The sequence below is a fragment of the Chelonia mydas genome, chromosome 5 (assembly GCF_015237465.2).
Source record: "Chelonia mydas isolate rCheMyd1 chromosome 5, rCheMyd1.pri.v2, whole genome shotgun sequence".
In the NCBI taxonomy this organism is placed as follows: domain Eukaryota; kingdom Metazoa; phylum Chordata; order Testudines; family Cheloniidae; genus Chelonia; species Chelonia mydas.
The window spans coordinates 25,688,608-25,714,472 of NC_051245.2; the positions used below are offsets into that span (position 1 = coordinate 25,688,608).

Here is a 25,865-nt window from a genome sequence, read left to right on the forward strand (position 1 = left end):
TTACACCATAAGCTTGTTAGCTTCCATGTACAAATGGGGGGGGAGGCGCGTGAGGGGGGGAGAGCAGAATTTCAATTCTTACCCCCAGACTGAGCTAAACCCTGAGGTGGAGTGGAATGGGATCTTGCTTTACCAAAGTCAGGTTTGGCAGCAGTTCTGCTCCTTTCAGCTTGACTTGCTGATAGACTGCGACTACCAGGACGACTTCTAAAGCAAGAAGAAAAAAAAATACATATTTACCACTGCTAGCAACATACAATTATACTAGTACAAATGTATTGCAATAAAAACAAACTATGTTTGAAACAATAATATCTAGGGGAGGATATTTAATAATTTGTAACATTAAATGAAATACCATTATTTTCTACAAGGCAATAAGCAGCAAAGTACAAAACAAAGAAGAGTTAACTATCTCGGTGATGTAAGTCACTTCTGTGGAAGTATTTCTTTCTAGAAAAGGAGAAGGGGTATAAATTCAGGAGGCTCTGCTGAAAACCAATACATATGTAAGCAGGGTCTGCATGAGCTCTCCTCTGACACCTACAGATGAGCTGGGGAAGACGACTTCAGGAACCAACTTTTGTTGCATAGACATGCCCATTCTGCCTATGTGTGCAGCATCATGGGGCTGCTTTGCCCAAAAGATCACTTTTGGCTGGTGTTGGATCACAAGGCACTTTGTTATTGAGCGCAGTAGTAATAAAGTGGTGTTATCCTTGTTGTGTGAATCAAGGATAGCAGAACTGTGCTTGGCATACCCTGATTGAGGGACTCACCCTCAACTGAACTGCACTCGCTATGCAGGGGACAGGAGGGCCAAAGCCCAGTTTAGTTGAGGGAGGGTGGGGACAGGTGTTTGTACCTGGTGGTGTGGGTGCCATCTAAGAATCCTAGCCACCGTTTGACTAGCCTCTCTCTCCACTGTGTAATGACAGCTGATTATTTTGTTGTGTATCAATAGAGCTAAAAACACTAATAACCAGGCCTAAACATTTGACCTGTGATGAGACAGAATCTCTGGTGAAAGCAATTGCCTAGCCTGCACTGGCAATGAGGCTCCCACACTGAGAACATAAAGCTGTGTTAAGTGGTAGGACCTCAAGAAATCCTAGTAGGAGCGGCAGAGCAACGAGCGGCCAGTCAGGCGGCCAGTGCAGCTAGCGGAGTGGCCAGCTGAGCAGCCAGGGAGCAAGCAAAATGCCTTCCTCCCTCCACCCCCAGATGGGAGGTGAACTCATGTGAATGCACCTCTGAACTCTGGATCTTCACTGACCAAGGACAACAACTGTGAGTGGGGTGCAGTGGAGGGAGAAGTAACGGGCACATTAAAGGAACATTTAATTGTTGGACTTAAGAACCTGAGGCAAAATACACTGCCCCACCTACTTGGGGGAGGGTGTTTTGCTTATGAATCCTGCTTGCTTATGAATCCTGCTGGGTTTCTTTTCCCCTTTTTTATTAAAATTTTCTTTTCTACACTCAGACTCTATGCTTGCAAGAGGGGAACTATTGCCTCTTAGAGGCACCGAGAGGATGTTGTATTGCTGAAAAGGAACCCCTAGACCTTGTTGCTGCCAGTTCCACATGGCAGAAGTGTTATACATGCAACTACAAGTAGGATCAGGTAAGATGTTCAGTTTTCACTAGTCTAGGACTTTTAAAAAAAAATTTGTGATTGTTACCAGATGTTACAGGGCTCATGCACTCATGAGCCACCAGATTCTCTCAGCTGTGCTCAGTATCTCCTGGATGCAGGTAAGTGGGGGTGGATTTGAAGGAGCTGGTTATCTGGCTATGATCCCCAAGGGGTAATCCACAAGCCATGCCAAAACAGCAGCATTCAGTGCTCTGTTCTCTGGTGCTTGCCAGAGGATGGTGTAGGAGCTAGCTATGCTAGCTGTGTGCCAGCTGGAGACTTCCAAACACCAGGTTAAACATCAGCTAGAGAGACCCAGCCATTTTGCCCACTGCCATTACATTTAACTCATTCGAACTTAACCCATGTCACACAGGATAAATTGGTTAGTCTCTAAGGTGCCACAAGTACTCCTTTTCTTTTTGCGAATACAGACTAACACGGCTGTTACTCTGAAACATCTCAACTAGCAAATCTGATGTGCATTTGGGAGGCCTGTACACCAAAGTATGTTTGAATTGTAAATATGTTACCCTCTAGCAGATGTGGGGTGCTGCTTTCTGAAATCTCGAGGGGATCTCATTGTTTTGGACAATGGTCTAAATTCACTTGCAGGAAGCTGCACTGTCTCAGATAACATCTCGTTCATTAGGGAAAGCGCTTGTGAGACTCTAAGATTATGATGTTCAGAGAACAGGGCTCTTTGGAGAAAAGAGTAAGGCAAAAGTTACACATTAGTTCATTATATCATTCAGTGAAAGTTATTTATTTTAACTAGAGCTGTTTTATGGATTCCTCAGTCCACTTTCATAACATCCTTTTATGATGGTTACTGAAAAACTTTCTGCAATCACTGAACTCAGTTGCACAAATTAAGATAATTGTTACAATTAACAGCTTCAATAGAATGAATCAGAACATTACATTAAAAATAGTTAATAGAATACAAAGATATAGACCAGAAAAAGTTAAATATTCAACTTTCTCCCAAATACAATTTAATGAGAATTATGACGCAAACTGTTGATGCTTTTTACATCAAAAGTTATTAATATCTGAAACTCCAGAGTTAAGACAGACATAATTAGCTAGGCACTGAGACTGGCAGAATGGTTAAATTTAAAAGTACATAAGAAGTCCCAGAATGACACTCGTAGTAACTTACTTATCTTTTTCATCTTTCTTTTTCTGGCTCAATTTGATTTCCTTTGCAGAGAGACCAAACTGCTATAAAAGAAAATGAAAACAAGCATTTAACTTGCTATACATTTTAGTTCACCTCCTAAAAATCTTATCAGATCTTATTTATTATAGCTACTCTTTTTGAGGTTAGACTGTGTCTTTGAGGCACTACCCAGAGTAAGGAGCAAAGTGGAACTGTACTGGCTCAGCAGGAGTTCAGGCTAATATTATGCCTTTAGTTCTCCCAAACTCAGGAAACATACCCAACCCCCGGGAGCCCAACTGCTTGTTCATATGGCACAAACTCTGCCAAGTCACCATTGCTGACTATGTAAACCACATGCTTTAAACTGCAACATATTTTATTTTCAAAGAAAGGTTGTAATTGCCAACCCCAAGCATCAAATCTCCTGAGTCAAAATATCAAGAGATTGGCTTAACAATCGTGAGGGTTTTTTTTTTACAAAATAATTTTTGGGGGGGGTGCCCTTTGGTTCTGGAGCTGCTAGAGAACATGTTTCCAATCTTTTGAGGTCCAGAAACTTTTTTCTAAATTAAAATAGGGATTCTCTCATCATCACATAACTCCAGGAGCAGAAACTTTAAGAAAAGCACCAAATATTCTGATACAACAAAATCATGAGATCTGGCACATGGGAAAGGGCAAGAAAGCAGCAGGGAGGGAACATGGATTTGTCTGAATTATCTGTTTTGGCACACAGATCAGAGCAACTCAGAACTGCCAAGAAACAATCAGAAGAAGAGCGTGGTAGTTACTAGACAAGATCATTAGGAGTTTCTGAATGTGAACAGAAAGTCACCATTATGGGTAAGCAGTTTCCATGGCTTACATAGTTGCAACCTAAGAGCTGAGCCAATCATAGCTCAAAGACAGGGGAAGTTATCAATACAGGAGTTACTGACAGCTCTGTGGATCTGGCTGATCAGCACAAGACCAGAGGATGCGTTTGCTGTTGGGCAAGGTCTCAACCCCTGTAGAGCTTCAGCTACAGATTTCTTGTCGATTAAGTTGAAGAGAGCTCTTCACCTATTAAGAACAGACTGAAATGCTGCTAGCTAGAAGCCACCAGATTTTTGGTTGCTGACAAGGCAACAGTTTGTATTTATTTATTTGAGGGGAGGGGAGAGGAGGTGACAACTGAGATACTGCAATTTCTTTCCAAGCCCTGAAGAATCCCAGGTGACATCACCACATTTTACATCACTCGATAGACTGAGAAATAGTCTCTGAAACAAGATTTGAGGGGGGAAATTGTGTTTATATGTGAGTCTGCTAAAGAACAGAAATGCAAAGGTTATGCTGAAATTACACTGTAGTGCAGATATTACAAACCAAACTTTCATTCTATGAATGTATACAGTAACAGAGGCAGAGTTTAGAAATTTGTGTAGGAAAAACTTCGGTGGCTTTACTACCTATGAACTTAAGAACCACCAAACTGGGTGAGACCAATGGTCCATTCTAGCACATGACAGTGGCCAATGCCAGAAGAAGCTTCAGAGGGAATGAACTGAACGGGGCAATTTGGAGTGATCCATCCCCTGTTGTCCAGTCCCATCTTCTAGCAGTTGAAAGTTTACTGACACCTGGTGCATGGTGTTGCATCTCTGACCATTTTGGCTAATAGCCATCGATGAACTTATCTAATTCTTTTTTGAACCTAGTTATATTTTTGGCCTTCAGAACATGTGTTGTGTGAAGAAGTACTTCCTTTTGTTTGTTTTAAACCCACTGCCTATTAATAGCTATTAGCTTTTGTTTTAAAAATTATTTAATATTCCAAATATATCCACAAACATGAACAGTATTAAATGTAAATTCTTCTTCTTCTTCGAGTATTTGCTCATGTCTATTCCATGTTGGTCTCTAATGTCGAGACACCGGTCTCCATCTGCCCAGCACCGGTTGCCAGTATCAAGGAGTCGGTCTCCAGTGAAAGGATGCCAGTCACTGTACCCTCGACATCGTTCCCCAGCACCTCGGGACTGCTCCCCGGGCTCACCACGGCTGGCAGGAGAAAGAGACAACGGCCCTTCCTCGGCCTTTGGACATGGAGTCATCTTCTTCGAGCTCTGGAGGTGAGTCAGCTCCCCCACAAAAGAGGCAATGTCATCCTGCCTATGAATTGGATTTCAGTGCAGGACTATCTATGGGAGTTTGGCCTCCAGGGCAGTGGGCACTTCAATGGCAATATTGGAACCCGGCGTGGTTCCCAGCATTACCCGGACCATTCTCTCAGCCACTGTCTTCTGCAATCTCCCAAAGATAAGCTGCAGCCCTACCTAAGCAGGTTCTAGAAGCTGACTCAGGCTCTGACCATGGCTCTGAATCCTCGGCAGTACCCCCGGTAGAGACCACGCCCAGAGAGGTGGAAGAGCCAGTCCCTCCAGTAGTGGTGGCATTCTCATCATCCCCAGATGAGGTGGTTATGGGCCCCATGATCCCACTGCCTCCAGGTGACTTTGGTGCTCACCAGGAACTACTTAAAAGAGTTGCTGCCAACCTGGGACTGGAGGCAGAGGAATTGAAGGAGCCAATGAATAGCCTATTTGATATTTTGAATGCAGTGGGCCCCTCCAAAGTGGCCTTGCCAGTTCATGATGGGGTGGTAAAGCTGGTGAAGGCACTCTGCCAGACCCCATCATGTCTGCCCCCAATATCCAAAAGGGCAGAGAAAAAGTACTATGTTCACACCAAGGGATTCAAGTACATGTATTCTCACCCTCCCCTGAGGTCCTTGGCAGTTTCTGTGGCTAAGGAGTGGGACAGACAGGGTGAGATGAGTGCCACACCCAAAAATGAAGATGTTAAGCAGCTCGATGCTAAGCTGCTGGGGAGATATGAATTTAATATCTGCGACTCAGTGACAAAATTTAAGGACTCCCTGCCTCAGGAGTTGTCATAATATAAAGGGAAGGGTAACCACCTTTCTGTATACAGTGCTATAAAATCCCTCCTGGCCAGAGGCAAAACCCTTTCACCTATAAAGGGTTAAGAAGCTACGATAACCCCGCTGGCACCTGACCCAAAATGGCCAAGACGGGACAAAGGGTTTGGTCTGTCTGTGTGATGCTTTTGTTGGGAACAGATCAGGAATGCAGCCTTACAACTCCTGTTAAGTTAGTAAGTAATCTAGCTAGAAAATGTGTTCGATTTTCTTTTGTTTAATGGCTTGTAAAATAGGCTGTGCTGGAGGGAATGTATATTGTTGTAACTTAAGGTTTTGCCTAGAGGGATTCTCTGTTTTGAATCTGATTACCCTGTAAAGTATTTACCATCCTGATTTTACAGAGGAGATTCTTTTACCTTTTCTTTAAATAAGAACAATGAAAAAATCAATCAGGTTCTTAAAAGAAGAATTTTAAGATCCAAGGTTTTGGGTCTGTGTTCACCTGTATCAATTGGTGAGGATTATCATCAAGCCTTCCCCAGGAAAGGGGAAGGGGGGGATATTTTGGGAGAAGATGTCTCCAAGTGGGCTGTTTCCTTGTTCTTTGTTTAAAATGCTTGGTGGTGGCAGCATACTGTTCAAGGACAAGGCAAAATTTGTACCTTGGGGAAGTTTTTAACCTAAGCTGGTAAGAATAAGCTTCGGGGGTCTTTCATGCAGGTCCCCACATCTGTATCCTGGGAGTTCAGAGTGGGGAAGGAACCTTGACAGGAGTCAAGGCAAGAGTTTCTGGTCATCATAGACAAAGGGAAGGTGGGGATCAGGACCTCTCTCCAGGCCGCCTTAGATGTGACAGACTCCGCAGCCAGGACAATGGTGTCAGCAGTGGCGATGAGACGCAGCTCTTGGTTGCAATCTTTGGGGTTCTCTCATGAGATTCAGCAGTTGGTACAAGAGCTCCCTTTTCAGGGAGCTGCACTGTTTTCTGAGCAAACAGATTCCAAACTGCATGATCTCAAGGACTCTAGGGCTACGCTGCGATCCTTAAGCCTTTATATACCATCAGCCTTGAGGAAACACATCATATCACTGCTGCTGCCCAGGTTCTCAGGGGCCCCCCAGACATGAGCCCTACAGGAGGAAAGGAAAAGGTTACATACACCATCAGGGCCAACCTTCTTCCTCCACATCCCAGCAGGACACTAGCCAGTTCACAAGTGGGAACAGGCAGGCCTTCTGAAGGCATGCTTGAGGATGACTTATCAGTCATTATTCCGGATCCACTGTCCCCTTTATTTTCAGACCGGCTTTCGCCCTACCTCCCTGCATGGTCATCAATCACATTGGACCGTTGGGTATTAAGTAGCATAGCAAAGGGGCACACCCTTCAGTTTCTATCACTCCACCTCACCCCCGCTCCCCGTCCCTTTTCAGGGACCCTTCTCACAAGCAACTTCTCGTCCAATAGGTGCAAACCCTCCTGCGGGCAGGGGCTGTGGAACTAGTTCCTCCAGAACTGAGAGGGAAGAGGGGTTTCCTTTGATTCCCAAGGCAAAAGAGGGCCTCTGGCCCATCCTAGACCTGCAACGCCTCAACAAATATCTCAAGAAGCTGAGGTTCCAAATGGTCTCCCTGGACCTACATCAACCCCTCCCTGACTCCAAGGAACTGGTACATCGCCCTTGATTTGAAGGACATGTATTTCCACATCTTCAGTTTCCGTGGACACAGGAGATTCCTCAGATTCGTGATGGGTCAGAGCCATGACCAATTTACAGCGCTTCCCTTTGGCCTGTTGAGTTTTCACAAAGTGCATGGCAGTAGCTGCAGCCTATATCAGATGTTGAGGTATACAGATTTAGCCATATGTAGACGATTGGTTGATAAGAGACTGATCACAGGCTCAGGTTCAGCATAGTATCAACGTCAGTCAAGCCATCTGTCTGGCTAAGGAACTCTTAATAAAAGGAACAAAGGTCAAAGTTCGTCCGGGTGCAGAAAATAGCATTTATAGGCAGAATTCAATGCATCTCAGGCCTGGACCTTCCATCCAGAGTCCAGGTTCACAGCTATGGAGGACCTAATCATCTCAGCTAACCATGTGTGTGTACAGCTTCTAGGTCACTCTGGTGGCATGCACCTATGTCATGCAGTACGCTTGACTATACCTCAGGCCACTTCAAATGTGGCTCACATCGGACTACTCCCTAAGCAGACACCGTTTAGACTTGATTCTAACCATTCCATCGCCAGTTCTGGCATCCCTGATGTGGTGGTTAGATTCAGACTTAGTGCTGTCCGGGGTACCCTTTGCAACCCTACAGCTCATGATGACTTTGCATCAGATCAGGGGCGGGGGGCCCACGCTGGCAACATCAAGATCCAAGGTCTCTGGTCGCAGAGATCTATCAAGGCATATAAATGTAAAAGAACTCAGGGCGATACACTTGGCCTCCAAGGTGTTCCTTCTGCAACTGTCAGGCAAGTCAGTGCAGGTCTTGACGAACACCACAGTGGCAGTTTTCTATGTCAACAAGCAAGGAGGAGCTTGCTCCAGGATCATTTTCCAGGAAGTCCTCAGACTCTGGGAGTTTGGGGTGAAGCAGTCCATTCACCTGGAAGCATCGCATCTCTCTGAGGTCTGGAATGGGTTAGCATATCACCTCAGCAGGTCCTTTTCCTCTCACCACAAGTGGTCTCTCCACCTGGAGGTTGCCGGCCTCATCTTCCAGAGGTGGGTGACTCCCCAGGTGGACCTGTTCACCACTGCAGAGAGCAGGAAATGCCATTGGTTTTGTTTGAGGCTCGGTCAAGGCAAGGGCTCCCTGTCTGATGCCTTCCTGCTATCACGGAAGAACAACATGCTGGACACCTTCCCCTCTGATTCTCCTGATTCACAAGGTCCTCCTGAAGATCAAAGGAGACAAGGGAAGAGTTACTGTAATTGCTCCAGCATGGCCACATCAACATTGGTTCTGCATGCTTCTAGATCTTGCAGTGGCAGCCCCGTGGATGCGCCCACTCAGGTTGGACCTAATCTCACAAGATTGCGGACAGCTTCTTCATCCAAAGCTTGCCTCCCTGCACCTGACAGCATGGCTGCATCTGGACAAGAGGGCCTGCTTGGAACAAATCCAACCGGTCTTGCTAGGTAGCAGGAAACCCTCTACCAGAGCTACCTACCTGGCTAAGTGGAAACATTTCTCTTGCTGGGCAGCCGAGTGGAGCCTTTGCCTGACTCAGGCTTCTCTGCAGTCAATCTTAGACTATTTCCTTGGTCCGAAGCACCAAAGTCTATCATCATCACCACTCAAGGTCCACTTGGCAGCCATCTCAGCATTCCACCCTCCGATCCAAGGCAGATCGGTCTTCGCCCATGAGATAACAAACAAGTTCTTCAGAGGGTTGGAAAGGCTCTACCCATAAGTTCGCGACCCAATTCTTCCTTGGAACTTAAAACCTGACAGTAGCATCATGAGACCACCTCTCTCCTCCCCTACCTACACTGAAGGCAAAAAGAATGCTGGGAAGACAAAGACTCTGATTGAAGAAACACTGGTCCCAAGCTGAGAAGGAAATTCAGCCTGTGTATTAACAACTGTAACCTACCTTCAACATCCAGTGGGGTGAGAAAAGCTGTTTGATTCAAATCTTGCTTAGTCTGAAAGCTTAGGATTTAGAATGCATTACTTTTTATTTTTTAGGTAACTATCTCTGACCTTTATGCCTACCACTTACAATCGCTTAAAATTTATCTTTCTGTAGTTAATAAACTTACTCATAAGGATAAAACATTAAAGTAAGTTTGTCCAAAATGCTTGGGGAATCTGCTCAGATTACAAGGGCTGGTGCATGTCCACTATCCTTTGACGAAGTGGTGAACTAATTAATATAAGCTTGCATTGTTCATTCTAGTTAAAGAAATACGGGTTGGATGGACTATAAGGTGGGTAGAAAGCTGGCTAGATCATCGGGCTCAGTGGGTAGTGATCAATGGCTCCATGTCTAGTTGGCAGCCGGTATCAAGCGGAGTGCCCCAAAGGTCAGTCCCAGGGCCTTTTTTCTCCAATATCTTCATTAATGATCTGGAGGATGGCATGGATTGCACCCTCAGCAAGTTTGCAGATGACACTAAACTGGGAGGAGTAGTAGATACGCTGGAGGGTAGGGACAGGAGACAGAGGGACCTAGACAAATTAGAGGATTGGTCCAAAAGGAATCTGATGAGGTTTAACAAGGACAAGTGCAGAGTCCTGCACTAAGGACGGAAGAATCCCATGCACCGCTACAGACTAGAGACCGAGCGGCTAGGTGGCAGTTCTGCAGAAAAGGACCTAGGGGTTATGGTGGACAAGAAGCTGGATAGGAGTCAACAGTGTGCCCTTTTTGCCAAGAAGGCTCACTGCATTTTGGGCTGTATAAGTAGGGGCATTGCCAGCAGATCGAGGGATGTGATCGTTCCCCTCTATTCGACATTGGTGAGGCCTCATCTGCCCCACCCTACAAGAAGGATGTGGAAAAATTGGAAAAAGTCCAGCGGAGGCCAACAAAAATTATAAGGGGGCTGGAGAACATGATTTATGAGGAGAGCCTGAAGGAACTGGGATTATTTAGTCTGCAAAACAGAAGAATGAGGGGAGATTTGATAGCTGCTTTCAACTACCTGAAAGGGGGTTCCAAAGAGGATAGATCTAGACTGTTCTCAGTGGTACCAGATGACAGAACAAGGTGGTCTCAAGTTGCAGTGGGGGAGGATATTAGGTTGGATATTAGGAAAAAAACTGTCATTAGGAGGGTGGGGAAGCACTGGAATGGGTTACCTAGGGAGGTGGTGGAATCTCTTTCTAAATCTTCTAGGTTTTATACTGCTTGTGGTTGGGGACTTGGAATCTTTTGGTTTCTGCCAGTAGGGAAGCCAAGAACCCGGATTCTGAATGTACTGAGCACTTATGATTTCAAACTGAACAGTGAGTTGTCTGAGTCTCTGTGACAAACCCCTTCATCTTTTGATAGGAAAGGTTCCTTCTAACACATGCCAGTCATCAAGTTTCTACTGAACCTCTGTGTAAAACTGAATGTAGCCATGCATGTCTGAATGCATCACTGTCAAGGACAGTTTCCATTACTACCATATCACCACCATTTAAAGGATGTGAAGATCTGACTGGCCTCACACATAAGAGCTCAGATTTTTAAATCAGTCTTGCTTCCCTTTGAGGGCAGAATTAATAAAGGTTCAGGCCTTCCTAACAACAAACTTTTACTGCTCTTGAAAGACAGGTATCTCCTAATGAAAGCTGAAAGAAACTTTTCATCTAAAGATATCACAGCCTCTTCCATTGTAGTCAGGGGGTGACATATCATGAGAATAGCACATTTGCCTCTGACCTTAGTCACCTCCAACAACAAGGAAGAGTGAGAGGAACAGTTAGAAACATCCTATCGCTTACTAGTTTCAACTACCTACCTACCACCCTTGACACAACTGGGGTGGTATTCATCATCTTTCTCAAAATTCAACAGTCCCCAACAACCTAAATGTAGGAAATTTTGTAAACACACAGTTATTCAATTAGTTTTCCAAATAATCATCGATTATTAACCATCTCTCCAAACTTGCACTACCCAACTCAGCCTTAATTTATACCAGGGGTGGCCAACCTGAGCCTAAGAAGGAGCCAGAATTTACCAATGTACATTGACAAAGAGCCAAAGTAATATGTCGGCAGCTCCCCATCACCCTCCCGACCCTGCTCCCAGCGCCTCCCACCCACCAGCAGCCCCGCCAATCAGCACCTCCCCCTTCCTCTCCGTACCTCCCAATCAGCTGTTTCATGGCATGCACGAGGCTCTGGGGAGGAGGGAGGGCACTGCAGACTGAGGGGAGAGGGCGGGAAGGGGTAGTGTGGCGGCAGGGCCTGTGGCAGAGCCAGGGGTTGAGCAGTGAGCACCCCCCGGCACATTGGAAAGTTGGCGCCTGTAGCTCCTACCCCGGAGTCGGTGCCTATGCAAGGAGCCGCATGTTAACTTCTGAAAAGCCGCATGTGGCTCTGGAGCCACAGGTTGGCCACCCCTGGTTTATACCAATCCATTAAAAGAAATTCATATTTTTTTTGCCACACTAACTTATATTAATGCAACAGTGACTATTCCAGACACCCAGTAATCTTACCATATTATTTCTCAAATTAAATGGATTATATTCTCTTTCTCTTTGTTCATCCAGTTTTTTAAGATATTCTGTCAGTCTTTCTTTCCTTTTTCTTTTCATCCATGCTTGTATCTCTTTTCTCTCTCTTTCTGTTTTTGGAGAATGTCCAGCTGCAGTATCATGGATTCTGAGGACAGGTATAAGCGTGAAACAATTCAGTATGTGTCCTTTAAACTATAGTGATGAGAGTTACATGAAAACACAGATATATAATGATATACTAAAATTCAGACACAAAAAGCCTAAATAATGATCAACTGGAATAGTAATTTATTATATAAAGTGTAACTTACTAGAAATCCTGGCATGCAAATATTTTTCATGGGGTTTTCTAAAGCTATATTTTCTTTTTGATTGTGTATTTAGGCTACATACAAATAATGCTCTGGACTCAAAGCTTTAAATAAAAAATTGTTCTTGGTACAAAGGTGGGAAAAGATAAAAAGAGAAGAGTTTTTAAGTATTCTTTAAATATATAGTAATGGTATAAGAACCTAGAGAACTAGATTAGATAGATACCATCATCTATCTTTTCCCATGCCACTATGTAGGGTCACCTAAACGAGAACATTTGACTAAGATTGAAAAGATTGTTTTAAATAGAGGAAAAGGTTTTTTCATATTTAACAATATAATCTTAATGGGACCCTTTGTAGAACAATTGGTAATGTTAATTTAAGATGCTCATCATAAAATTTAACTAAGACTCTCTTTAATATGTGAATACCTTTTTGAATCTTTTAATGATAGTGTAATGGCCAATAATAAATATTAGTAACATTACTTAGGATTTATATAGCAGTTTGCCTTCCAAGGGCTTTAGAAATAGACTAAATAAATAATCCTTGCAGTACCTCTTTAAGGTAAGTAGGTAGATAAGTATTATCTCCATTTTATAAACAGAAAAACTGACTAAGAGAAACTAAGGGCTTGTCTACATGAGGACATCCAGGAAAATTAATCCAAATTAACTAAAGGTGTCAATTTGAAGTGGATTAGTTAAATAGCATTAAATCCCTGTGTGAAAACTGTTATTCAGAATTGAAGTGGCCTTAATTTGATTTAGGTTAATTCACTCTGGAAGTGAATTAATATTAACTGAGTTAAGGTCACTTTATTTCTGAATGGGGATGTACACACAAGGGCTCACTGTGGTTTAACTCAGGGAAGCCAATTAATTTCTGTCAAAGTCCAAATTTCTTGGTCAATGTACAGTAAAGGTCCAGATGTCAGAGAAACATTTTTCACACCGCAAGTGTCCCTGTTCAACAAACACATACAATGCTGTTTAATATAGCCAGAGGGTGGTGGGAGGTGTGCAGCGATCGGTGCCCCAGCACAAGCAGATGCTACGAGACTCGGCTGGGCATTTACCAGCCAGGTTGTAGGGTTGCCAATTTTGGTTGGACATATTCCTTGAGAGGTTTCATCACATAACATAATCTTTAATTAAAAATTAATCTTTAATTCCTGGAGATTCCAGGAGAATCCTGGACGGTTGGAAACCCTACTGGGTTGCCTGGCAGGGCCCATGAGTTACAGGCTACATAGCCCAGCCAGCACCACCATCTCCAGGGAAACCAGAAAAGAGTTTGAATTAGTGCCCCAACAGAACTGCCCTCTGATGGGGCTGCACAGTGTGCAAGTCACACCCCATCACTTCCTGATTGGAGAGGCTGGGGTGTAGCAGAGTGACACTTAGGCTATCTGTCTCTCCCTCAGCATCTCCTCCCCTGCCAAATCAGCTGCCTGGGGATACCCTGCGCCCCGCAGCACAGCCCAGCTGCTCGCCCCCAAGCGGTTCCTGAAAGAACGATTACTCGCCTTCTTGTAACTGTTCTTCGAGATGTATTGTTCATGTCCATTCCAATGAGGGGCATGTGCGCGCATGCACAGCAGCCGGAAGATTTTTCCCCTAGCAGCATCCGTCAGGTCAGCTTGGGCGCCCCCTGGAGTCGCACCTTCATGGTGCTCAGTATAGAGCCCTGCCAACCCACCACTCCCTCAGTTCCTTCTTGCCGGCTACAGAGGGGTAGGAGAGTGTGTACTGGAATGGACATGAACAGAACATCTCAAAGAACACAACACATCTTTGAGTCAACAGTGTGCCGTTGTTGCCAAGAAGGCCAATGGCATTTTGGAATGTATAAGTAGAGACATTGCCAGCAGATCGAGGGACATGATCGTTCCCCTCTATTCGACATTGGTGAGGCCTCATCTGGAGTACTGTGTCCAGTTTTGGGCCCCACACTACAAGAAGGATGTGGAAAAATTGGAAAAAGTCCAGCGGAGGCCAACAAAAATGATTAGGGGACTGGAACATATGACTTATGAGGAGAGGCTGAGGGAACTGGGATTCTTTAGTCTGCAGAAGAGAAGAATGAGGGGGGATTTGATTGCTGCTTTCAACTACCTGAAAGGGGGTTCCAAAGAGGATGGATCTAGACTGTTTTCAGTGGTAGCAGATGACAGAACAAGGAGTAATGGTCTCAAGTTGCAGTGGGGGAGGCTTAGGTTGGATATTAGGAAAAACTTTTTCATTAGGAGCGTGGTGAAACACTGGAATGCGTTACCTAGGGAGGTGGTGGAATCTCCTTCCTCTGAGGTTTTTAAGGTCAGGCTTGACAAAGCCCTGTCTGGGATGTTTTAGTTGGGGATTGGTCCTGCTTTGAGCAGGGGGCTGGACTAGATGACCTCCTGAGGTCCCTTCCAACCCTGATATTCTGTGATTCTATGAAGAACAGCAGTTACGAGAAGGTGAGTAACCATTCTTTCTTCGAGTGCTTGTTTATGTCAATTCCAATCAGGTGACTCCCAGGCCCAAGTTTCAGAGGCGGGGTCAGAGTTCAGATATCCACTGACTGGAGCACCGCTCTATCAAAGGCCATGATGTCTTGGGCCTGCTGGGTGATCGCATAATGCGATGTAAACGTATGTATTGAGAACCACATTGCTGCTCTGCATATTTCCAGGGTCGGAACCTGTGCCAGGAACACTGCTGAAGAAGCCTGCATCCTGGTGGAGTGCGCTGTGAGAGAAGGGGCAGGCACCTCTGCCAGGTTATAGCATTCTCGGATGCAGGACGTGATCCGTAATGAAATTCGTTGAGAGGAGACTGGAAGCCCTTTCATCCTGTCTGCCACAGCCACAAACAGTTGGATTGACTTCCGGAACAGTTTCATTCTCTCGATGTAAAAGGCTAGAGCTCTGAGAATGTCCAATTAGTGAGGCCTCTGTTCCCTGCCACTTGAGTGCGGCTTAGGATAGAACACTGGGAGGGAGATGTCCTGGTTGATGTGAAATTGGGAGACCACCTTTGGGAGGAAAGCTGGGTGTGGCGTGAGCTGAACCTTATCCTTATGGAACACCCTGTATGGGGGCTCTGATGTTAAGGCCTTGAGCTCAGACACCCTGTTGGCTGAGGTTATCACTACCAGAAACACCACCTTGTATGAGACGTAGAGCAGAGAGCAAGTCGCCAGCTGTTTGAAGGGTGTCCCCATCAGTTTGGAAATAACCAGATTAAGGTCCCAGGTCAGGACTGGTTGTCAGACGTGTGAGTATAGCCTGTCGAGACCTTTCAAGAAACACAGGGTTGGCAAAGACTGACCGGCCCTCCGCACCTGGATGGAAAGCAGAGATGGCAGCCAAGTGAACCTTTACTGATGACACGGACAGCCCCTGCTGCTTAAGAGGGAGAAGGTAGTCCAGTATAAGTGGTATAGAGGTGAGCGTTGGAAGCGGAGAGTGTTGCTCCGACCAGACTGAAAATCTCTTCCATTTGGCCAGATAGGTAGCCCTAGTGCAGGGTTTCCTACTGCCAAGGAGAACTTGTCTAACCAGGTCCGAACAGGAGAGCTCCATCGGATTCAGCCATGGAGCTTCCATGCTATGAGGTGCAATGACTCGAGGTTCAGGTGCTGGAGATGGCCATGATCCTGAGTTATTAAGTCCAGGAAGAGAGGCAAGATGACTGGGGCTTCCACGGACATCTCCAGGAGAGATGCGTACCAGTGTTGGCAGGGCCAGGCTGGAGCTGTCAATATCACCGAAGCTTCTTCCCTCTGCACCTTGTGAACGAGAGGGATAGGCGGGAACGTGTATAGGAGATGGCCTACCCAAGGGAAGAGGAACACGTCCGCGACGGAGCCTGGGCTGTGATTCAGGAACGAGCAAAACTGCTGGCTCTTCCTGTTGTGTCGTGTGGCGAACAGGTCTATCGGGGGAAAGCCCCACCATTGGAAGATGAAGTTTGTGACATCAAGGCATAGGGATCACTCATGGCTGTGGAATGACCTGCTGAGATAGTCCGCCAACTCGTTCTGTACTCCAGAGAGGTACAATGCTTGAAGATGTATTGAATGCTCTACACAAAAGTCACAAAGCCTGACTGCTTCCTGGCACAGGGGAAAGGAGCACGCACCCTTGTTTGTGGATATAAAACATTGCCATGGTGGTGTCTGTCATAATTGATACACATCTCCTGGTCTAGTGGGCTCGGAAAGTCTGGCATGCTAGGCGGACCACGCTCAGCTCTCTGACAACGTGGAGAGTGAGTTCCGCCTGAGACCAGAGGCCTTATATCCTACGGTCTCCCAGATGTGCTCCCCAGCCCAAGGCCCCCACTAGGAAGGGGGATGGATGAGGACTGTTGAAGGGGACCCCTGCACACACTACCTGCGGGTCAAGCCACCACAGGAGGGAGTCGAGGACCGGGCAAGGCCAAGTCACGACCCTCTCCAAAGTGTCCCGAACCGGCCAATGCACTGAGGCTAGCCATGATTGGAGCAGCCGGAGTCTGAGCCAGGTGTGTTGCACCACATAGGTACAAGTGGCCATGTGTCCCAGGAGTTTCAGGCAATTTCTTTATGTGGTGGTGGGGAACTGCCTGAGACTTCGAATGATATCACCCAGGGCCCAGAACCTTGCTTCTGGGAGATATGCCCTGGCCTGTGTCGAATCCAGTACCAACCCTATAAATTCTATCCACTGAACCAGGGACAGCGTAGATTTCACCACGTTCAGGAGAAGGCCCAGCTTGTCGAACATCATTTTTATGAAGTCGAATTGTGCCTCCACTTGAGCCCTGGAGCAGCCCTTCATCAGCCAGTCATCAAGGTACGGGAACACCTGTACCTGTCCCTGCGCAGGAACGCGACTACGACTGCCATGCACTTGGTAAGCACTCGAGGAACCACTGACAGGCCGAACTGATAGTGGTGGTTGTTCACCACAAACCTGAGGTACCTTCTGTGGGACAGTGTAATTGCTATATGAAAGTATGCATCCTTCAAGTCAAAGGCAGCATACCAGTCCCCTGGATCCAGGGAAGGGATAATGGAGGCCAAAGAGACCATGCAGAACTTGAGTTTCTTCATGAACCTGTTGAGCTCTCGCAGGTCTAGGATGGACCTGAGCCCGCTTTTGGTACTAGAAAATACCAGGAATAGAAGCCCTTGACCTTCAACTCCTGAGGAACCTCCTCCACTGCTCCCAATGATAGCAGCAAGTGCACCTCCTGTATAAGGAGTTGCTTGTGAGAAGGGTCCCTGAAGAGGGACAGGGAAAGGGGGTGGAAGGGCGGGAGGGCCAAGAACTGAAGGGAGTATCCCCTTTCTACTGTTCAGAGCACCCATCGGTCCAATGTGATACAGGACCAAGCAGGGTAGAAAGGGGATAGTCGGGACGAGAAGGTAAGACAGATTGCATCCAGCCTGTGTACTGGTGTGCCGTCCTCAAGCGTGCCTTCAAAAGGCCTGCTTCTGACCCGACGACAGCTTAGATTGACCAGGGTCCTGGCCTCAGGACGGGTGTGGTCTCTTTCTGCTGCTCCTGTTCCTCCTCCGGGAACTGTCCTGTCGGTTCTGCGGTTCGTAAAACCAAGGAGGAGGTTGCAGCCTGAAGTGCTTCCGCTGCATGGAAGGAGTGTGGAGGCCCAGCAACTTGATAGTGGCTCTTGAGTCTTTTAGGCTATGCAGACTTTTTTTTTGTTTTCTCCTAAAAGAAAGCTGAGCCCTCCAAGGAGAGGTCTTGGATAGTCTGCTGGACTTCATATGGCACACCAGAGACCTGTAGCCAGGAGCTCCTTGTCAATGGCAACCCCTGTGGCCATAACCCGAGTAGCCACAACCGCCCTGTCCAGAGCAGCCTGCAGCAAGGCTTGGGAAATAAGCTTGCCCTCCTTCACCAGAGCCAAAAACTTGGCATGGGAATTCCTGTGGCAGCAGCTCCACAAACTTAGCCATTGCTCCGCAAGTATTAGAGTATCATCTGCTTACAATGGCCTGGTGGTTCGAAATGCGGAGCTGCAAGCTGCCGGTCGAGTAGACCTTTCTCCTGAAGAGGTCAAGTCTTTTTGCCTCCCAGTTCTTTGGGGAGGGTCCCTGGTAGCCCTGCCATTCATGCTTGTTGGCAGCATCCACCACCAGGGAATCTGGTGGAGGATGGGTATACAAGTGTTCGTAGCCTGTCGACGGCACAAAATAGCGTCTTTCATTTTGCTTAGCCCGGGGGGGGGGGCAATGAGGTTGGAGTCTGCCACAAAGTCTTTGTGGTGTCAGAAATGGTTTTTATGAGGGGCAGGGCAATGTGTGCAGGCCCAGAGGGGGCAAGAAGATCCACCATGGGATCAGCATCCTCCACAACCTCCTCAGCCTGGATGCCTAGGCCCTGGGCAACCTGCTGCAGCAATTACTGCAGAAACTTCTTGTCCTCTAGAGCCGGGGCTACAGAAGTGCCCGGCACCGCCTCTTCTGGAGAGGAAGAAAGCCCCGGAAAGAGTGGCTGCTCCTTTCCTTCTGCGCCCAGGGAGGTCTCATGGCGCCTGGGGTTCCCGGGGTGTTGATGTCGAGCCCAACAGTTGCCATGACCTTCAGTGCCGTGACTATAGAAGACTGTTGGTGCCAGAAGAGTCAGTGCCGGTGTCAGGACCACCGGTGCCAATGGTACTGGTGACAGTGCTGATGCCGACGGCATCATTGTAATAGGCGGTGGTACCATGGGAGCCGATGTCAGTCCCATGAATGGTGGTAACCTGGCATCGAAAAGCGTTGGAGCCACTCCTGATACTGCTGGCGCCGACGGAGCCGGAGGTGGTATAAAGTTAGCTGAAGCTACCGATGCCACTCTGGAATGGGACCCCTGGCTTCGCCCTTGGCTTTGGTGGAAGGCCTAGCATGTCCAGAAGGGCCACTCTGTCAGGTGTTGCCATTGCGCCAGCCACGGTGCTGGGTAAGCATGATGATCCTGCCATGACCTCGATCTCCTACTCCTGTCAGAGTGAACAGAGTCAGACTCCGACTTAGAGTTCTCCGAGAAGGAGCACCACGGAGATGCTGTACTGCGAGGCACCGACAATTCACAGCATGGGCTAGGGGACCTGCGTGGCTCCCACACCTGGGCTGTTGGTGCTGAGGGGTGCTCTGGGGACGGTGAGCGCCACGACATCACAGCAGGCTTTCCCCTTGACGGTACCAAGGGACAGGATGGTGCCAGTGATTCATTTCTCCTGGGAGGGGAAAATGGCGCCGTAAGGCGCAACAAGTTCTGGGCCACCCAGAATGCCTCCGGAGTCTATGGGAGCTGCAGCTGTGGACTCCGTGGGCCCAGTGAGTGGACAGGGTCTGGACTCGACTGCATCACCACTGGGGCAGGAGTCGATGTGACCCTGGCAGTCGAAGGGGCCGAGGTGGTATGGCCCGACTGGGATCTCACAGTGGCTGGTTCCTTGGTCTTGGCCGAGGGAGAGTGGCCCCTCTCCGGCCTCCTTTTCTTTTGTGGCACCAGCAATTGTGACCGGTGCCTGCCCACAGCCTATACGTGGGAGGAGCTGTGACAGCACCAGTTCCCCTGTAGATGGTGCCAGAGAGCTCCGCGCTAAGAAGGAGGTGGTGCTAGGCGCAGGATCCCCCAATCTGGGGTCTGACTGGGGCCAGAGTGTGGCCTCCATAAAAAAAGGACTTTAAGACGTTGGTCTTGGTCTTTCAAAGTCCTAGGGCGAAACCCACGACAGATCCTTCACTTGTCTTTCTGGTGACTCTCCCCTAAGCACCTTAGGCATGAAGAGTGCGGGTCACTTTTAGGCATGTGCTTGCCACAGGCCTCACAAGTTTTAAAGCCTGGGGACCAAGGCATACCATGGGACTGGGAGCATTGCGGGTAGGGGGAATCCCCAAAGAAAACCTAACCACTAACCACTAAAAATAACTACACTACAAGTATTAATAACTAATGCTAACTAACAGTATGAAGAACTATATACAAGGAACACTGTGAACGGCGTTTACCCAGGCAAGAGCTATGGAATGTTCCAGCTAACAAGTAAGAAGGAACTGAGGGGGTGGTGGGTTGGCAGGGCTCTGTACTGAAGGATTCTGCTATGGGAAAAATCTTCGGCTGCCATGCACGCACACACCTGATTGGAACTGACATGAACAAGCACTTGAAGTCATCCCCCACCTCAGCCTCATTCCCCCGAGTGGGTCCTGCAGTGGGGAGTGGGCATGGCTCCAGTCCTGGCTCGGCTTCAGCCCGTTTTACCTTTGTGGTCCATTGCAAAGCGTCTGGCTGTTTGAATTTGGCCCACAGTCTGCCTATTGACTACCCCTAGTGTAACTAATCCACTTCAAATGCACACCTCTGGTTAATTCAGATTAATTTTCCTGGATGTCCCCCTACAGACAAGTCCTAAAACTATTTTCTTCAAATGTGGCCTCTAATTTGTGTGCCTCGTTTTTTCAGGTCTCCCATTTTAAGACATTTAGGACCAGTCAACAGAAGCTATTGGTATTCAGTGCCTGTAAAAATAAGGCCTCAAGCTGAGCACTTCCAAACGGAACCAAATAAAACTGATACCTTCAAATCAAGACTTGATTTCTTTCTAAAAGATTTGCTCTAGTTTAACCACAAACAATTGGACTTGATTACTGAATTATTGAAAAAATGACTAGGTGAAGTTCTATGGCCTGTGTTACACAAAGGGTCAGAAACAGAAAATAATGGTCCCTTCTGGCCATTCTGAAAATCTCTTAAAGAGTTAGTGGACACTTATGAAATTTTTCACCAAAATAATTTGTTCCTTATGGAAATTTATATCTCCCCTGTTAAACACATATTTTGTGGAGGCTAAGTAGATTATATTCACTGTTCGAATATTAGTGCCACTGAAGTCAATGGAAGTGCACTCATGCTTAAAGTTAAGCATGTGTGGAGGTGTTTTGTAGGCTTAAATTTAAGAGACAGTGACATTTTATAAAGCATTTATTTAATCAAGCTAGTTTTAACCAACAAGCTGCTTGTTTTATTAGAGTTGTAAACACTAGTGAATTTAAACAATTTAATTTACATTAATTAATATGGTAGCAGCCGTAACTCCATACAAAGCAGAAATAAAGATGACTGCTATATTATTACCTGGAGATTTTTCTAGCCTGTGTTTTTGTAATGCTCGGTTCTGTAGTGGAAACGCCACCCTCTGTTACAAGATCATCAATAACATCAGTAATACCACTCAGTCCAGTAATTTGCAGGGGATTGTCTATAAAACTCAAATTAAGGAAAAAACAATGTCGTTACTAAAACAGGAATATATTTCCAAGAAAAACTAAAATTAAAATATCTTAAAATCTTCACTTTTGAGCTCAAGTGGGCAAGAATATTCTCCTTATTCAAGAGCAAGTTACTCATACTCTTGTCTACCGAGTTGCCCATATTTCTATATGTGTATAGTTAGAAAAGGAGTACTTGTGGCACCTTAGAGACTAACCAATTTATTTGAGCATGAGCTCACGAAAGCTCATGCTCAAATAAATTGGTTAGTCTCTAAGGTGCCACAAGTACTCCTTTTCTTTTTGAGAATACAGACTAACACGGCTATTACTCTGAAACCTGTATAGTTAGAGTTACACAGAACAATATTCTAGGTGTGACACACATCAATCCATTTTCAGTCAATAGATAAATACCTCTTCAATACAGAACTACAGCCTGCCGGGTTGCATTTTTATTCAATAACTTTGTAATGGTTTCATTGTGTTAATTCTGACTTTTAATATGAGTATTTCAGTGGAAGTTGTGTGTGCTTATCCAAAAGCAAAAATTAGCCGATAAAAGTAACATAAAAAACCATGCATAAACACTCGTAATGTCTTTCTTAAATGCTCAAAATGTGCAAAAGAAACATAATTTTCAGCGGACTGCAGGGTGTCTTATATAAAACATGTTTATTCATATGCTATTAGTGCATGTTAAGGTTACTCTGATCCACATTACATGTATACAACTGCCTGACTAAAAAGCATTACATATATGCCTAGATTTCTATATAGATAAGATTTCCAGTTTGATACTCCATTTTCCAGTAGGCTTTTTAGAAATACAATGTTGGCACTGTAATTTAACAAAATCTGTGATTATTTCAAAATACTTACCTATCACCTAAATTTTCATTTATATGAATGTCTGAAATAGAAATAGCTTTAATCAATTAAAACGTAAATACATGCATTAACATCTAATTTCTGTGCAAATGTAACAAGACATACAGATTTGTTAGATGAAATATAGACTTTTCCAAACTGGATATGTTCATATTACAATGAATATATGTACTATTGTATAGTCTTAACTACCTTGTGCTCATGACAGGATTTGGGAATACGTTATCTATAGGACACTACCAAATTCACAGCCATGAAAAAATGTGTCACGAACTGTGAAATGTGGTCTTCCCCTGTGAAATTTGGTCTTCTTTGTGCTTTTACCCTATATTCTACAGATTTCACGGGGGGGGAGAGACCAGAGTTTATGAAATTGGGGGTCCTGACCCAAAAGGGAGTTGCAAGGGGGGGTGTCACAAGGTTATTTTAGGGGGGTCGTGGTATTGCCACCCTTACTTCTGCGCTGTCTTCACAGCTGAACAGCCAGAGAGCAGCTGCTGTTGGCCGGGCGCCCAGCTCTGAAGCCAGTGCCCCACCAGCAGTAATGCAGAAGTAAGGATGGCAATACCATACCATACCATCCCACCCTTACTTCGGTGCTGCTGCCTTCAGAACTGGGCAGCCCGACAGTGGCAGCTGCTGCCTGAGGGCCCAATTCTGCAGGCAGCAGTGCAGATCTAAAGGTGGCAATACTATACCATGCTATCCTTACTTCTGCACTGTTGCTGGCAGCAGCTCTGCCTTTACAGCTGGGCTCCTGGCCAGCAGCCTCTGCTCTCCAGCTGCCCAGCTCTGAAGGCAGCGCCTCTACCAGCAGCAGTGCAGAAGTAAGAATAGCAGTACCACGACCCCCTTACGATAACCTTGCGACCCCTGCACAACTGCCTTTTGGGTCAAGACCCCTACAATTACAACACAGTGACATTTCAGGTTTAAATAGCTGAAATCATGAAATTTACTATTTTAAAAATCCTATGACCATGAAATTGACCAAAATGGACCATGAATTTGGTAGTGCCCTAATCATTTAGCATCACTATTATTACTTAGTGGTCAGAGACATTCAAATATCAATCTTGGCCCTTAGCTTGGAAGTTACGGCTCTATGTTTAAATACAATTCAGTAACAATTATATAATCAGTCTGGCTTTTTATATCATTTGATGTTCACTGCTTATAAGCAGATCTCACTTGGGAACTGAGCTTTTAAAACAGTGGTGCCAACACTTTTCCTGTCGTGCCCTGCTTTATCAGTAATGGAATCTGTTCATGCCTCCCACCATTACTGAACAATTGGCTCAGCAGAGGACCTTGGGCTGAAGGCAGAGCTCGGGGCAGAACTGGGGATGAGGGAGGAGTTGGGGCTCAAGGCCTGGTGTGGGAGAGAGAGAGAATGAGAGCAGAACTGGGCTGGGGCTGGAGCCAGGAGAGTAATAGGAGCTGGGGGCAGGAGTGGAACAGGGAGGGGAAGCAGGACTGGGGCCAGGAATTGAGCCCAACCTGTGGCTGGGGTTGGACCTGGGAGTGGAGGAGTGGCCAGAAGCACAGCTGCAGCCGGGGCTGGGGCTTTGGACAGAGTGGAGCTGCGGCCGGGGCCAGAGTAGAGCTGGGAGCAGAGCAGTGCTGGGTGGCTCTCCCTCCCCGCCCTCCATGGGGCTGGCCAGGGCCCCATCACACGCCTCCAGGGGGGCATGCCCCACAGTTTGGGGATCACTATTTTAAAACCATTAGCTAGGCTGCTACAGCTTGAAAGCTAGATTCCTAGTCACTCACCAAAAGTACATATAATAGCTAAGAATGTGAAAGAAGAGAGAGGCAAGAGAATTGTCATTGCACATACCGCCAAAGAGAACTGTAATGTCAGTACAACTATTTACTTTTGCACATTGAAATGAGGCTAGATGAAATAAAATGAGCATTCAGGCTAGGATACAGCTAGGGGAACTGGTATTAGTGACATATAGCAACACATTTCATTGTCATGTGGTGGACTGGAGTTAAATTCTCATCTCAAGTCACTGGGCAGATAAAAAGGAGGGAATCAGACCCAAAATTATTTACTTTTCTTCAACAACATTCTAATGGAGGTATCTTTGGACATAACACAGGATATAATACCCCTCTGGACTGTCATCAAGCATTAAATGTACATTAAATGTGTGTGCATGGGTTACAAAAACAGTGCTTCTACACTCCTGAATGCATAAATCAAGCAACCGAGAAAAGTGGCATGATACTTCACATAATGCTAATGATCTCACTGCACACTAAGCCGTGGGGACCTTTGTTGGGCTTGGCAGAGAAGGTGTGTTGCTCCTTTAAAGGTGGTTAGAGAGCCAGAGAGTCACCTGCAACATGGAGGCAGCTCCATCCCAGGTCAGCATGGGGATGCTGACCTATTAACCCCTGTGACAAAGTGGGGGATTTTCTTGTTTTTTCCTTGTTTTCCAATGGTTTGCATGCAGAGGGGGTGGGACTCAGTTTCCCTGGGTGTTACTGGTTTACAAGGTGATGGGAGAGGAAGTTTGTTGTTACAGAGGACCGGCGAGGGAACTTGGGACCTCAGCCAATGGCCTGGAGAATGGATAACCCAGCGACTGATGACCCGGAGGCCCAGCTCAGGAGTCACAGCGGGTTCTGGCTAGTGGGAGGACAATGGGTTGTGAAGAGAGGACACCGGTGACCTAACCAGCTGGTTCCAGCCAGAGGGGGCCAGAGGATAGAAGAGGGGAGAGGAGGCCCAGGCAACCCTGTTTACCTGGGGAGAAGACAATGGACAGAGGCGGAGCTTGGGGCCGGTGATATCAGATGCCCAGCTGGGAAGCAGGGGGGCTCTGGGCTGGAGAGGGAGAGCAGGCAGGGCCCACCTGGATGCAGGGGAGACTTGGATGTGCTATGCTGAGGGAGGCCAGGCCTGAGGGCCCTGAGAGTTTCCTATGCTGTGTTCAAACGCTCAATAAACCCTCCTGTTTTATGCTGGCTGAGAGTCGCTCTGGTCTAGAGAACAGGGTGGCATTATTCCCTTTGGAAGTGGAGGCCCTGGGGGTCCACAGCGAGTGGACTCCCTGAGGGGACCCATGGCGAGGGAGAGGTGCAGCTCCAGGAGTTGGAGGGGCTGAACCCCCGAAAGAGAGTGGACCCCCGAGAAGTGCTGTCTCACTGAAGGGGGTTTCCCCCACAGATCGCACGGGACCAAGCATGGGCACAACCTATGAGTCTGTGACACCCCCTCCCCGAGGTGACTGGAAGAGCGGGGAACTATTTATGCTCATATCTGGGCAGTGAAAGGCCTCTTTTTGCCTGTCAGGCAGAGCACCACCCACCTTTTCAGCAATGTAAGTAGTTGAAATACCAGGTTTTCGTTATGATCCACTTTGGGCATTATGCTAGCTGCTCCTTTTAGGGGTCTGGGAAGGAGTTTTTCCTCACTGCCAGATTGGTGGGGATTTTTTGCATTTCCCACAGTGGACTGGAGTTTTGGGGGA

At 46.6% G+C, this 25,865-nt stretch overlaps 2 protein-coding genes across 19 annotated transcripts in view; one reads left to right on the forward strand and one right to left on the reverse strand.

Annotated features, from left to right (window-relative positions):
* Positions 1-25,865, reverse strand: part of CPLANE1 (ciliogenesis and planar polarity effector 1) — a 182,774-nt gene that overhangs the window by 6,106 nt on the left and 150,803 nt on the right. For 12 of the 15 annotated variants that reach the window (XM_043546680.1, XM_043546685.1, XM_043546687.1 and 9 more), the window contains 6 exons: positions 22,372-22,402; positions 21,356-21,487; positions 11,906-12,071; positions 2,805-2,866; positions 2,173-2,340; positions 83-207 (listed from right to left, as the gene is read on the reverse strand). In XM_043546680.1, coding sequence (XP_043402615.1) covers positions 83-207; positions 2,173-2,340; positions 2,805-2,866; positions 11,906-12,071; positions 21,356-21,487; positions 22,372-22,402 — 684 coding nt within the window. Of the gene's footprint in view, positions 1-82; positions 208-2,172; positions 2,341-2,804; positions 2,867-11,905; positions 12,072-21,355; positions 21,488-22,371; positions 22,403-25,865 lie in introns of those variants that run through there. The other 3 variants (XM_043546689.1, XM_043546682.1, XR_006290914.1) reach the window with 2 other exon arrangements.
* Positions 202-25,190, forward strand: LOC119566638. Of its 4 annotated transcripts, XM_043546695.1 has the most exons (4): positions 202-1,627; positions 3,544-3,650; positions 4,743-4,921; positions 7,202-9,349. In XM_043546695.1, the coding sequence occupies exon 4, from the start codon at positions 7,917-7,919 to the stop codon at positions 8,886-8,888; it is 972 nt and encodes a 323-aa protein (XP_043402630.1). In that variant the 5' UTR covers positions 202-1,627; positions 3,544-3,650; positions 4,743-4,921; positions 7,202-7,916; the 3' UTR covers positions 8,889-9,349. The 4 variants fall into 4 exon arrangements, 3 of the variants coding, with proteins under 3 accessions (XP_043402630.1, XP_043402628.1, XP_043402629.1); XR_006290916.1 differs by lacking the exon at positions 7,202-9,349 and adding an exon at positions 24,918-25,190 and having other exon boundaries at positions 3,544-4,921; XM_043546693.1 differs by lacking the exon at positions 202-1,627 and having other exon boundaries at positions 3,321-3,650; positions 4,680-4,921; positions 7,202-9,355.

Bases quoted from the DNA above. Each gene is read 5' to 3' on its own strand.
- LOC119566638 (XM_043546695.1), top strand. From the start codon at position 7,917: ATGTGGCTCACATCGGACTACTCCCTAAGCAGACACCGTTTAGACTTG.